The sequence below is a fragment of the Sapajus apella genome, unplaced genomic scaffold (assembly GCF_009761245.1).
Source record: "Sapajus apella isolate SASKATOON/1434 unplaced genomic scaffold, GSC_monkey_1.0 scaffold2, whole genome shotgun sequence".
NCBI classification, from domain to species: Eukaryota; Metazoa; Chordata; class Mammalia; order Primates; family Cebidae; genus Sapajus; species Sapajus apella.
The window spans coordinates 30,119,639-30,134,961 of NW_022436942.1; the positions used below are offsets into that span (position 1 = coordinate 30,119,639).

General features: G+C 35.5%; 1 protein-coding gene across 1 annotated transcript in view; it reads right to left on the reverse strand.

Annotated features, from left to right (window-relative positions):
• Positions 1-15,323, reverse strand: part of PTPRR (protein tyrosine phosphatase receptor type R) — a 292,025-nt gene that overhangs the window by 257,331 nt on the left and 19,371 nt on the right. Inside the window, exon 2 of the mRNA XM_032295668.1 lies at positions 3,133-3,431. Within this exon, the coding sequence (XP_032151559.1) occupies positions 3,133-3,431 (299 nt within the window). The remainder of the gene's footprint in view (positions 1-3,132; positions 3,432-15,323) is intronic.

The following is a 15,323-nucleotide window of genomic DNA, read 5'->3' on the forward strand; positions in this document are numbered from 1 at the left end:
TCCTGTATCACCGAAACAATAGAATGTCTGTGTGTTGATCTGGGTGAGTCGTGAGCAAAACAAGAAGTTTCAGGATTCTAGGATCTCAACGAGAGAATCGCAAGCCCCTGGAAACTCACCACAATCTTCCTATATGCTCACAGAATGCTTCCCACTTCCCTAAGAACTGCCATTGTATCCTCTCCTTCCTTTTCCCTCCCTTCTTTTCCCCTTCTTTCCTTGCTTCCTTTCCTTCTCTTCCTCCTTTTTCTCCTTCATCTTTTTTCCTTTATTTTTATTCCCACAAGTCCATCTCACAGACTGGTCACAATCTTCCCATTTCCAAGCCCTTTCACTGATGTCAAAAACCACCCCTTATGTTCCCAAATCTTACTAGTCCCTAGTTTGCTCAGATTTTGGCCAGGCTAGAACATTCTTCATTCAGCAGCCTATGCTGAACTGAAATGGCCTGTAGTTGCTTGCATTTCACCACTTTCACTTGTACCTCTAAGTTCCCTCCTTCCTGGTGTTGCAGCCTTGTGGCTTAACAAATACCCTGAGGATCCAGTGACAAGAGCTATGGATTTTATAGCATACTTTCATCTGAAGCTATATGCTTTTCCTCTTACCATAGCACTGACCTTGGGGCATTTATATCCTCTCTACATTGTACTTGCACAGAAATCCTAGTAACAGCTTCTTAATTGAGTTTCTGGAACATAATTAGCATTCTTTGGGATAAATCTAATTGTGCTATACTCTCCTCATAATAAATAACCTATAAATTTTCCTGATTACTAATAAAAAGAAGAAAGAGGAAAAAATTCATTTGTGGACAAGTGCTCTTATGAAATGCTTTGCGGCAGCAACTGGGAATCAGGAAGGGAGGAGAGACACGTAACTGTCATGTCTTCGTTAGATGTAGCATTCTAAAACTCATTGTCAATGGTAGCTGAAACAAGATAGAAAAACAAATATTGGAGGAGCAATGCTTGATCCTTCTGAGCTAGGAAGTCTTAGAAGTTACATATAAATTTTAGAGGTTGAGTGTGGCTTTTTACCCTGGATGAAAAAAAAAAAAGCCTATAATTTCTCCAGTTCAAGATATTGATAGTCATTAACATGGTCTATTTGGGTATAAATTAAGCCACAAAATAATTCTTAGTACCACTACAATATCCCTCAAACAAGAAGGTCTGCATTGATATATATGTTTATACACATGAACAAATGAGATGCAAAAACACGCATCGATTAATCCATTAAAGTCATTATGCTGCCCCAGAAAATAACCCTTGCTGCCTGTATGCCTCATCCACATATCCATTTTTCTGCATAGAATTAATCTTCAAATCAGCTGATATTTAATTGTATCACCCCTTTGCTTTTTGAGGAAGCTAAACATTATTAAAAAATAACCCTGCCTCCCCGGTTTTGCTGCTAAGTCATTATGTGCATAAGTAATCTAAGTGGATTATAGGAAACATTAGGACTGGCAATTGGCTTTGCCAGCTACCAAAGCCACAGCACCGTTAGAGGCTAGATCAAATGAGGCTAGGGAAAGCTAATGCACCAAAATTGCCTATTGCCTCTATGTAATTATCACCCAAAAGAAAAAGCACAGCTTCTTCATGAATCTCCAAACCACAAATAAAGTAAAATGACCTGTCAGAATTCCTCATCGATGCCTTTTATTGTCCATAATATTAAATTAACTAGACAGTACATGACATTACAAGATAGAACAAGCCTCTTGAACCGTAATTCACAGTGACTAAGAGTTGATAACTATGGGTATATGATGGTCACTAGATATAGTATCTCCCATGAGCCCTAGCATTAACGTGAGCATCTCCAGATACAGAGACATCATTATCATCATTTATCTTCACTGAATAGACAGAGTACATGACTTTCACCTTCAGAACATCTGCTACTCATGTAATGCAGAAAACTTGTTCAAGTATTTCAGGATGCCAAGTGACCCACATATTTTCTCTTAACAAGAGTTCATCTTGTGTTCTCAGCTTATGATTTTTATTGAATTATTGATATTTCCTCCAGACATTTTCCAAGCAAAAGAAGAGACTGTATTTCATTTGTCTCTATTTCCAGAATCCCAAGGGGAAACTAGATCATAATAAATAATCAATGTATGTTAGTTGAAAACATTGATGAATGCAACTTTGATTCTCAGTACTAAGTAAAATACACTATATGTAGTAGGTCAAAAAAATAAAGAAAAGAAAAACAAACTTGTTAAATTTAATGACATTTGTTGCATAGAGAAGTTGCCAAAATGCAAACATGGTTTCATTGAATTATCTTGGCCTCACAAATCAACTCATTTGATTATATTTTGGAACAGAAATGCAAGAACAACCATTTAGCTACTGATTTGTAGTTTTAGTGTGGACCCTCCTACGATGATGCTAAACCAGAGAGTGACTATACGTAGTCCAAATAGGGTGCCAACCTCAGCATGTGTTTAAAGTATGATGCCACCACAATTTGGGAACCTCTTACCTGGGTTATACAAGCAAGGGAAATTTAAGAACATAAGCAATGGGATCGTTTCATCACTTTGATTAATAAAGAATGGTGCTTATTCAGTAATATCAGGAATATCATCTATCACTTACTCCCCACTCATTTTATTTGCTCCAGTGACAGAAAACTACTCACCCTCTACTACACCTCTCCCTCTCAGTCATCTCATTTACTGTAATTTGAGTCAAGTGACCAGAGAGTCTTCAGTAAGTGCTATTTATTTACACAGGTTGAGACTAAGGCTTATCTGCTTAAAACAGATTCTCACAGAAGGCAGGAGGGTCAGTATAGGATAGGATATCATTAACTATAATTATAAGACCTTCCTAAAGTAATCTTTTATTCAAATATTTATTAAGCATCTACCATGTATCATGCATTCTGCTATGAGCAGAGGATATACACAAGTTTTCAGATTACTTAAGAGGAAGTAAACAGACAATAGTCAAGTAACAAATTAGAAGTGCCGCAGAATAAGTGTTGTGGTACATAACCACTGGGATTCACTGATAACTATTCACAATTAGTGTTTTTCTTTTTTCAAGCATCAATGACAGGAAAGCATCAACATCAGCCTCAGCATCAGTTTAACATGCTACTTACCACCACAATTACATTTGCTGCTGGGATTGGAAGATTTTCCACTTCAAGATCTTGACCATCCATGGCCAGCAGATTGAGAGACGGGTCATATGCAGGTCTAGGAAACGCTGAATTGACAATCTGGTGGCGTTTGCTTACTTGAGCTTCGGAAGAGGAATGGTAGCTATGTCTATAGATTTTTTGTGGGGCTATATCCAGGCTCTTTTCAATGTCTTGTGAATGGTGGTAAACAAATACCGGCTTTCCACTCTTTTTCTGATTAATTGCCAAAAAATGATCATTGTTTCCTGAAAAGCACCCTGGAAGAGGGAAGAAGCAGAAACAATATCAAAGACCCTATTCAATGAGAGAGGTAGATATATCTAATAAGGAGAATTACCCTTTCTTGAGGGGCTTTAAGACTTCTGAAGGATTTAGGTTAGTCTCCATCTTTCTTTCTCTGCTTCATGATCCCCCAAAAATAGCATACACCTTGTGGTATGAAGGCCTTTCAGAGACTTCTGGTGGAAAGAAGTGGGTGTACTTTGAAAAGTTCTATTTTTTGGATATTCTGATGCCACTTTTCTAAGAAATTTCCTCCATTATCTATACCCATAGTTTCAATACCTAGTTGGGCTTCTATTCCTGGATGTCCTATCTGCTGCTGAAATTATAAATAGTTCTATCATATTTAAGCTTTCCTGAAATATAAGCATTTCCTACAATTCTTATTTCATACTTGTTGCTTGTATTACAATTAACAGTTTTCTTCACACTTATAGAATATTTAAGCTCACTGAGAAAAGAAATCTGAGTACACTTATTGTGGGAGAAACTTTCAATAGTCCAAAAAATATCCATCCTTTGCTTCTTTCTTATGTGAGTAATATGGCCATCTAGATAGAGACTACATTTCTCTCAGTCTTCCCTGGAACTAAGTAAGCATTGCCATTTGATCACGTTACAGCTATTGGAATATGAATAAACAGATGTTAGCAGAGATTTAACGTGGGCTTTTTTTTTTTTTTTTTTTATTTGAGACGGAGTTTCGCTCTTGTTACCCAGGCTGGAGTGCAATGGTGCAATCTCGGCTCACTGCAACCTCCGCGTCCTGGGTTCAGGCAATTCTCCTGCCTCAGCCTCCTGAGTAGCTGGGATTACAGGCATGCGCCACCATGCCCAGCTAATGTTTTGTATTTTTAGTAGAGACGGGGTTTCACCATGTTGACCAGGATGGTCTCGATCTCTTGACCTCGTTATCCACGCTTTCTTTTTACATTTCCTCCTCTGTGCTGGCTAAAATGCAGATGATCTGGTAGGAGCATGAGGTGGAAACCATGTGTCAAAGATGGTAGAGCCCTAAGACAAAAGATTCTGATCCCTGATCAGAATACCAACCTCACAGTTCCCACTCAGACTATTAGAGGAGAGAAAAACAATTTTCCATTGTGTTTTACCTGCTATATTTTAAGAATCTTTGTTATAGCAATTAAATTTATTTAGTAAAAAAAAATTCATCTCTATTTCTTCTGTTAGATAAATATTCATTGCATTGAATAATGGTTTTTCTTGTTTGTTACTGGCCACAGGAGGAAACAGATAATACATGTGAATCAAAAAGAGTATTACTAGGTCAAACACCAATTAGAAAAGCAAACGTGTGATCTGTTATATAACATAGTGCCTAGCAATGGTACTGCAGGTTTTCCCTGGAAATGCCTATGGCAACAAGTGCTGTCCTTAGAAAATTACTTAACTCTTTTTACAAGAATTATTCTGCAATCTCCTACTATCTTTTACTTCCCAAATCTTGCAAGGGCCTTCACTTTTTTTTTTGTTTTTGTTGCAAGTTTCAGCTATTTACATGCCCAAATTCAATAGCATTATCATGGCAAATCTCCTCCTCATGCTACGGGGCACTGTAAATTTCTTTTCTCTCAGGTGAGAAACCCAAGTTCATTTATGCATACAATATACCTTTCCCAAAGCACAGAATCATCTCTCAATGAGTGATGTTAAAAATAGAAAACTAGGATGAAAATAATATAGTATTTTATTTCTTAACTCCAAAGGAATTACTTCATTGTAGTGATATCAGATAGTTTCTCAGAGGGAAAGAAGAAAATTACTCTCCTTTCAGAAATGTAGAAACTCTTCCAGGACACTACAGTGATATTGTAGTGTTCTGGAAGAGTTTCCACATAAAAGTAATTTACTAAAAAGTAAATTACTTTTTAGTAAAATACGAAATAAACATCTTGTGGTCAGAAAGTTAATATACATCTAAAACATTGTAGCACCATTTTCCATTAATAAAACAGTGGTAAGAATAACAACACTGAGGTATCCTGTTCTGAATTCCAGTATACTACATATGTTCCTAATGATGGTTTCATTTCCAAATCTGAGGAATGTGTTTAATTCAGACAAAGAAAAAGAACAATTACTTAAAGGTCATCATTGTCCAACTATCATCTTTGGCAAACTATGGGTGGTTTGATTATTTAAAAAAAGTTATGGTCAATTTAGCATGCTCAGAACATGATGATGAATTTCCATTACTATTTCAGAATCTATATAAAATATAATTCAAGTGGCCTAAAAAGATATGGCTATTGGTACCAGAAGATGATTCTCATGCTATCTATTATATCATGGAAGAAAGTATTTGACTAAGAAAATAATCTTTATAACCCCACATGAAAGTTGAAGGCATATTGTTGAAACAGAGTTGCTGAAGATGCAGGATGTATATGTTGGTAACGTAAGTCTTAATGGAAAGCAAAGCCTGTAAAAACTAGCAATTCCTCTACTCTGGATTCTCTGTAAATGTTAAGGAAAAAAGAAAAAAGCAGCTTAGAAGATTGGAGGAAGCAGATATCTGAAAAGAGGAGAAATAACTGACAAATAGTAAACTACACAAATATCTTCAATCTTTCTTTTAATATTTTATCCATCACAGCAAGCCTTTTCAGAGCCACTTTACCTAAATAGAATAAATAAGTCCAGTTAACAAATATTTGCTAAAATTGGCCTACCAATAAAAGGCAAAAAATTGAAATACAATTGAAACACAATTAAAATTTCCCAACCTTATCCACTTGCTTGTGTGAATGAACTTAGTCCTGCCTTGCTCTTGAGTAATGAGTTCTAAGATAGCAGTGTAATATCAGGTGTCCTACCATAATCATTAGGTAAGAAAAAATTTTCATAGTGCCGTCCTTAGATTCTCTGGATTGGAACTATCTGGGACATCACGATGCAGTTTCTCATATCCCAGGCTGGAACCACCAAAGCATAATCTCTGGAGATGTAGCCTAGGAATCTGGATTTATAATAAAATTCTTGTATTGAAACTCTGAAGTTTGAGGACCACTGACCTAGTGTCTGGAAGTAGTTTTTTATTTTCTGTCCTCAAATGCTACCTCTCTATTGCCTCTTTCACTTCAGCTTTATGAATATACTCAAGTAAACATTTTGGAAATGTGAAGATTGAGATGCCAAGTTCTCTGTTAGTGAAGCTGTCATTCAAAGGCAGCCAACCATCACAGATCTTTTTCCTCTCTGTCCTCTCAACAGCTGAGACCCTGGACTCAGATGCAGGTATGGAAGTGCAAGAAACTCACTTCAAATATAATGATATAGATACTTTTATAGTGAAAGTGTGAAAAAAAATATATATCATGAAAACCTAATAAAAAGAAAGCTGGAGTAACTATATTAATATCAATTCAGTGCAAAGAAATTACCAAGGATAAAGAGGGACAATACATAATGATGGATGTATGATGCAACGTACGTAAGAATACATAATAATCTAAAATGTGTATCAAAAATGAACTTAAAATTCATGAAACAAAGCTGACAAAAATGAAAGGAGAAATAGGAAAATTCACAATCATCATTGAAGATTTTAACTGTTCCCTCTCAGTGTTAAGTAGAATGAGGAGACAGAAAAGAAGCTAAGGTAAGCTTAGAAAACAACGACCCATCAACCAAGTGGATTTAATAGATGTTTACAGAACAGACAACCAAAACCACCAGAATACACACCCTTTTCAAGTGCTTATGGGGTATTCATCAAGATACACCATACCCTAGGTCATAAAATACACATTTTGAAAACTGAAATTATACAAAGTATACTCTTCGACCATGAAGGAATTAAACTAGAAATCAGTAACAGAAAGAAAACAAGAATATTTCCAAAATTTGGAAATTAAAAAAAACCCACATTTCTAAATATCCATGGGCCAAAGAGAAAGTCACAAGACAAATTAGAGCGTATTTTGAACTGAACTAAAACAAAAATATAACATACCATAATTTGTGGGATGCAGCTGAAGCAGTGCTTAGAGAAAAAAATATAACATTAAATGCTTATATTAAAGGTCTCAAATCAATAATCTCAGCTTCCACTTTAAGAAACTAGAGAAAGAGCTAAATAAGTGTAAAGAAATTAAAAAGTTAAAAGTAGAAATCACTACACTGAAAATAGAAAAAGAAGAGATAAAAATGAATGAAACAAAAACCAGTTCTTTGAAAAGATTAGTAAAATTGATAAAACACTCACAAGATTGACAGAGAAAGAGACTATACAAATTTCTAGTATCAGAAATGAAAGGAGGGATATCATTATCATTATTCAGCAGATATAAAAACGTATAAAAAGAAAAATAACAATCCTCTACACATAAATTAGACAATTTAGATAAAATCATCAGTTCCTTGAAAACCACAAACTATTGAAACTCACCAAAGATGAAATAAGTAATCTAAATTGTGCTAAAATTATAAAATGAATTAAATTTTTACTTAAACTTTTTCTGAATCAAAAATCTTCAGGGCCAAATGGCATAATTGAAAATTTCTACCAAATGAGGAAAAAAAGATAACATCAATTCTATATAATTTCTCCCAGAAAATAGAAGGTGGAACATTCACCAAAACCATCTCTTGAAGCCAAAATTACCCTGATAATAAAATCAGATAGAGACAATCCCCCCTCCAAAAAACACTATGGACCAATATTGCTCATGAACACAAATGCAAAAGTCCTGAATAAAATATTAGCAAATTGAATGCAGAAATAAATAAAAAGACAAGTGGGGCTTATCCTGGGAATGTAGGGCTGATTCAATATTTGAAAAATAATCTACATAACCCACCCTATTGACAGTGAAAGAAGAAAAATATTGTCATATTAATTGATGGAAAAAACGATTTGACAAAAGTCGTGTCTATTCGTAGTAAGAAAAAATTAAGTAAACTAGAAATAGAAGAGAATGTTCTCAACCTGATAAATATACCTACACCAAACCCCACAGTGAACATCATGCTTAACAGTGAAAGACTGAATGCTTCCCTTCTAAGACAAGGACAAGGCACCCATATCATTGCTATATAACATTGTACTAAGAGTCCCGGTCAGTTCAAGGAGACAAAGAAAAGGAGCAAAAGCATAAAACTGTTTTATTTGCAGATGACATGATAGCCTCTGTAAAAAATCCCAAGAAATTTACCAAAATCTTCCTAGAGCAGGCAGGCGAGTTTAGCAAGGTCACAAAATATAAAGGCAACCTATAAAACTCAATGGCATTTGTATAAGTTAGTAATGTATAATTGAAAACTAAAAGTAAAAAAAAAAAAAAAAACTGTCCCCAAATGAATGTTTAGATATAAATCTAACACATCATACCATATACAAAAATTAAATAAAGATTTACATATAAAATCCATACAATAAAACTACTGGAAGAAAAGATAGGCAAAAAACTCCACAGTCGTCTGGGCAATGATTTTTCTTTTTAAATATGACCCCAAAAGCACAAGCAACTAAAACAAAAATAGACAAATGGGATTGCATCAAAAAAGCTTCTGGAGAGCAAAGGAAACAGGTAACAAAGTGAAGTGATAACCCACAGAATGGGAGAAACTATTTGCAAACCACACATCTGATAAGGGATTAATATCAAAAATACATAAGAAACTCAAACAATGCAATACCAATAATATTAACATAGTTAAAAAATGGGGAAAAGATTTGGACAGACATTTCTGAAAAGAAAATTTGTTTAGTCTATCATTGATGGACATTTGGGTTGGTTCCAGGTCTTTGCTATTGTAAACAGTGCCACAAGGAACATACGTGTGCATGTGTCTTTATAATAGAATGATTTATAATCCTTTGGCTATATACCCAGTAATGGGATTGCTGGGTCAAATGGAATTTCTATTTCTAGATCCTTGAGGAATCACCACCCTGTCTTCCACAACGGTTGAACTAATTTACACTCCTACCAAAAGTGTAAAAGTGTTCCTATTTCTTCACACCCTCTCCAGCATCTGTTGCCTCCAGATTTTTTAATGATCGCCATTCTAACTGGTCTGAGGGGGTATCTCAATGTGGTTTTGATTTGCATTTCTCTAATGACCAGTGATGATAAGCATTATTTTGTATGTTTGTTGGCCTCATATATGTCTTCTTTTGAAAAGTGTCTGTTCACATCCTTTGCCCACTTTTGAATGGGTTTGTTTTCTTCTTGTAGATCTGTTTTAGTTCTTTATAAATTCTGGATATTAGCCCTTTGTCAGATGGGTAGCTTGCAGAAGCTGTTGGTTGCTGGTTCACTCAAATGATTGTTTCTTTTGCTGTACAGAAGCTCTGAGGTTTAATTGGGGGGGGGGCGGTGTTGAACAGTGAGAACACATGGCCACAGAGAGAGGAGCATCACACACTGGGGTCTGTTGGTGGGGAATGGGGGAGGGATGGAGGGGTAGTGAGGTTGTGGAGGGATAACATGGGAGAAATGCCAGATATAGGTGACGGGGGGATGGAGGCAGCAAACCACGTTGCCGTGTATGTACCTATGCAACAACTCTGCATGTTCTGCACATGTACCCCAGAGCCTAAAGTACAATAAAAAATATATTTTAAAGAGAGAAAAAAAGAAAACTTATGAATTTCCAATAGATACATGAAAATATGATCAGCATCACTAATCATTAGGAAGATGCAAATTAAAGCCACAATGAGGTAACAACACACACCTGTTAGAATGGGTTTATCAGAAAAGATGAAAGTTAAGTGTTGGCCAGGATGGGAAGAAAAGGGAACTCTTGTGCATTGTGGTGGAAATATAAATGAGTACAGGTGATTTCTTATCCAAAATGCTTGGGACCAGAAATGTTTTGAATTTTGGATGTTTCTGGATTTCAGAATATTTGCAGAATATACACCAATTAAGCATTTCTAATTAAAAGGTCCAAAATTCAAAATACTTCATTTAGCATTTCCTTTGAGCATCATGTTGGTAACAAAAAGTTTTCCATTTTGGAGCATTTACGGTTTTGGATTTTTGAATTACGGATGCTTAACCTGTACAGTCATTATGGGAAATCGTATGGAGGTTCCTCAAACTAAAAATAGAATTACCATATGTTCCAGCAATCCTGCTTCTGGGTGTAGATCTCCTCAAAATTACAATCAATTGTCAAAGAGATGCCTGCACTCCCATGTTCACTGAAGTATTATTCACAATAGCCAAGATATGAAAACAACCTAAGTGTCCATCAATAGATGAATAGAACATGGCACTGGTATAAAAACAGATACATAGACCAATGGAGCAGAATACAGAACCCAGAAATAAACCCAAATGCTTACAGCCAAATGATCTTCAGTAAAGCAAGCATTAGGGAAAGGACACCCTTTGCAAAAAGTGGTGTTGGGATAATTGGCTAGCCACATGTAGAAGAATGAAATTGGATACTCATCTCTCACGTTATACAAAAATCAGCTCAAGATGGATTGAGGACTTAAATCTGAGAACCGAAACTCTAAAAACCCTAGAAGATAACATTAGAAAATCCCTTCTAGATACTGGCTTAGGCAAGGATTTCATGACCAATAACCCAAAAGCAAATGCAATAAAAACAAAGGCAAGTAGCTAGGACTTAATTAAACTAAAGAGTTTTTGCATGGCAAAATGAACAGTCAGCAGAATAAACAGACAACCCACAGAGTGGAAGAAAATCTTCACAATCATACATATGACAAAGGACTAATATCCAGAACCTACACGAACTCAAACAAATCAGCAAGAACAGAACAAACAATCCCATCCAAAAGTGGGCTAAGGACATGAATAGACAATTCTCCAAAGATGATATACAAATGGCCAACCAACATAAGAAAAAATGCTCAACATCACTAATGATTAGGGAAATGCAAATCAAAACCCCACTGCAGTACCACCTTACCCCTGCAAGAATGACTATAATCAAAAAATCAAAAAACAATCGATGTTGGCATAAATGTGGCGATGAGGGAACACTTCTACACTGCTGGTGGGAACGTAAACTCATATAGCCACTATGGGAAACAGTGTGGAGATCCTCAAAGAACTAAAAGCAGAACTACCATTTGATCCAGCAATCAAACTACTGGGTACCTACCCAGAAAAAAAGTAGTGTCATTATATGAAAAAGACACTTGCACACGCATGTTTATAGCAGCACAATTCCTAATTACAAAATCGTGGAACTCACCTAAATGCCCATCAATCAATGAGTGGATAAAGAAACTAATTGATATAGATACTATATAAAGAAACCCATTAATAAACTATAGATCGATCTACCTACCTACCTACCTACCTACCCACCTACCTACACACAGTGGAATATTACTCAGTCATAAGAAGGAATTAATGGTATTTGCATTGACCTGGATGGTATTGAAGACTATTATTCTAAGTGAAGTAAATTGGGGAATGGAAAACCAAACATCATATGTTCTCACTGATATGTGGGAGCTAAGCTATGAGGATACAAAGCCATAAGAATGATAATAATGGACTTTGGGGACCTGGGGGAAGAGTAGGAGGAGGGCAAATGATAAAAGTCTACAAAAAGGGTGCAGTGCATACTGCCCAGGTGATGGGTGCACCAAAATCTCACAAATCACCACTAAGGAACTTAACCATGTAACCAAATATCCCCTGTACTCAAGTAACTTATGGGAAAAAAAGAGAAAAGGTAGCATGTACATATAATGTAATACTATTCAGCCTTATATATATATAAAAAAAAGGAAACCCTAACCCTTGTGACAATATGGATGAACCTAGAGGACATTATACTAAGTGAAATAAGGTGGGCACAGAAAGACAAATATCTTATGATCTCACTTATATGTGGACTCTAGAAAAGTACAGAATAAAATGATGGTTACCAAACGCTGGGACAGGGAATGCAGAGGGAATGGGGAGTTGTTGGTTAAAGGATATAGGATATAAAGGCTTTTTTGTTTGTTTGTTTTGAGATGGAGTCTCACTTTGTCACCACGCTGGAGTGCAGTGGCACGATCTCGGCTTACTGCAACATCTGCCTCTTGGATTCAAGTGATTCTCCTGCCTCAGGTTCCCGAGGATATAAAGTTTAAGATAGGAAAAATAAATTTTGAGATCTATTGCACAGTAGGGTAACTATAGTCAATAATTTATGGTTTATTTCAAAATATCTAAGAGCATAAATTTCAAATGTCTGACCACAAAAATGCTAAACAAGTGAGGTGGTAAGCTAATCGTCTTAATTTAATCATTTACCCTCTGTGTGTGTGTGGGGGGGTGTGTGTGTATGGAATATATATTTATATATTTTATCATATATATATATATATATATATATAATTTTACCCCATACATATAATTATGATCTGACAATTAAAAATATACTCATCTACATTTAAAATAAAAGTACTTTTATCATAAAAACAACATTTACATGAAAAATCAGTGAGATTTGATGGTCATAAAATTGTACAACTGAAATTTCATTCTGGGTATGACCTTGGTAGCCTTTGAAGAGATCTTTAACAAGGGAAAGAGTAATGTATGAAATTACAATAAGTTAGAGTACATTATGATTCATTATTTCAAATTCAGTGTTGGTTTTTCCTGAATGCTCAAGGTAAAATGGCCTTGTATTCACTCTCTCAGAATAAATCCTTGCATTGCAAATACTTAAACCAATGTCAATAACTTGTGAAAGGGAAGAATAAAATAGTGGCCTCTAAAGAGACTTAAAAAAGTGAACAATCAAAAAAAGGCTTTTGCTGGGTGATCATTTTGTGAAAACGCAATCAGTTTTGTTAGGAATGTTAGAAGAGATAAGTGGATAACATCAGGGGCTTCCCTTGAAAATTTATGCATCAGAAATGATTAGGCTCCCATTTATTTGATTTGTTAATGCCTCTCAAGAAAATTAAAAATACATAGTTGTACCAATAAAAGTTCTTTTGGGAAAAATGCCTATTTAGTATTGAGAATGGAAAGAAACAGGCTTTCTATTAAGAGAAATGAATTAAGAAATAAAGGAGGGACCTAGATTCTAATTTAAATGACCTCCCAACTTCTCTCTTCCCATCTACGTTAGCTCACCCCAATGAGCCTCAGTTTTCTCATCAGAAAACATAGGTGGTTCTTGCATATCTACAACTGGATTAGAAATATACTTCAGTAAGAGGAAGCCACAATTCAGTTAGACAGATTTTACTGGTCCTGATTTTTTTTTCTAAAGAATTAAGTTTTTCCATAAATACCATAAAAGACCCTTTGGGAAATTGTAGGGGCAGGAATTACCAGAAAGCATATCCTGGGATGTAAGGAGGCTAGTATTAAAACTATTGCTTAGTTGTTCTGTCATTCCATTGGTAATGGTAACAGGAGAGAACCAGAATACTAATCTCCAGTTAAAGATGTCAACAGTAATAACACTAAAACCCACCAATAAACATTACAGTCTTCCCAAAATATGACAACCAATATCAGTTAGGATAATGTCTTAAAATATAACATATGCTAACTCTTGCTAATCTGAATATGAAATTACAGCAATCCTCTGAAAGAGTTCATCATGGCTATGTCTATATGCAAAGTCAGTTTTATAGAATTCAATTTCTATGCCTTAGTTATGTTCCCACAACATATGTACATGTACGTATATATCTGTATGTACACATATTGCTTTGTTTTGTATCCTGACACAAAATAACCAATTTGATAAAAATGTTTATCCTTAAACTATAAAGTTTTTTTTCAAATCAGGGTTTCCATAAGATGACAATAATTAAATTTGCCAAAATACCAACATAGACCCAAAAAACCCATGGAGAATCTTATCATTAAAAGAGCAATTCCAAGGCTGGTCCTAGTGCAGTGGTGTTTACAACTAACTGATCACAACCAGTTGCAGATTTCTTTGTTTCTTCTCCACTCTCCTTAAAATTCCCAAAACCAGAAGACCTCTTCTCCAATAAAGGATCACAACTCCTCGCCAGAGAACAAATTTGATGAATTGACAAGTGTAGGTTTCAGAAGGTGAGTAATAACAAACTCCTCCAAGCTGAGGGAACCTGTTCTAACCCAATGCAAGGAAGCTAAGAACCTTGAAAAAAGGTTAGAGGAATTGCTCACTAGAATAACCAGTTTAGAGAAGAATATAAATGACCAGATGGAGCTGAAAAACACAGCATGAAAACTTCATGAAGCCTGCACGAGTATCAACACCTGAATTGATCAAGTGGAAGAAAGGATATCAGAGATTGAAGATCAACTTAAAAAAGTGTGAAGACAAGATCAGAGAAAAAAAAGAATGAGAAGGAATGAATAAAGCCTCCAAGAAATATGGGACTAAGTGAAAAGATCAAACCTACGTTTGATTGGTGTACCTGAAAGTGACAAGGAGAATAAAACCAAGTTGGAAAACACTCTTCAGGGTATTACTGAGGAGAACTTCCTCAACTTAGCAAGACAGGCCAACATTCAAATTTAGGAAATAGAACACCACAAAAATACTCCTCGAGAAGAGCAACCCCAACTCACATAAACATCAGTTTCACCAAGGTTGAAATCAATGAAAAAATGTTAAGGGCAGCGAGAGAAAGGTTGGGTTATCCATAAAGGGAAGCCCATCAGACCCACAGCAGATCTCTCTGCAGAAATGACAAGCCAGAAGAGAGTGGGGGCCAATATTGAACATTCTTAAAGAAAAGAAATTTTAATCCAGAATTTTATATTCAGGCAAACTAAGCTTCATAAGCGAAAAAGAAATAAAATCCTTTATAGACAAGTAAATGGTGAGAGATTTTGTCACCAGAAGGCCTGCCTTACAGGAGCTCCTGAAGAACGTACTAAACATGGAAAGGAAAA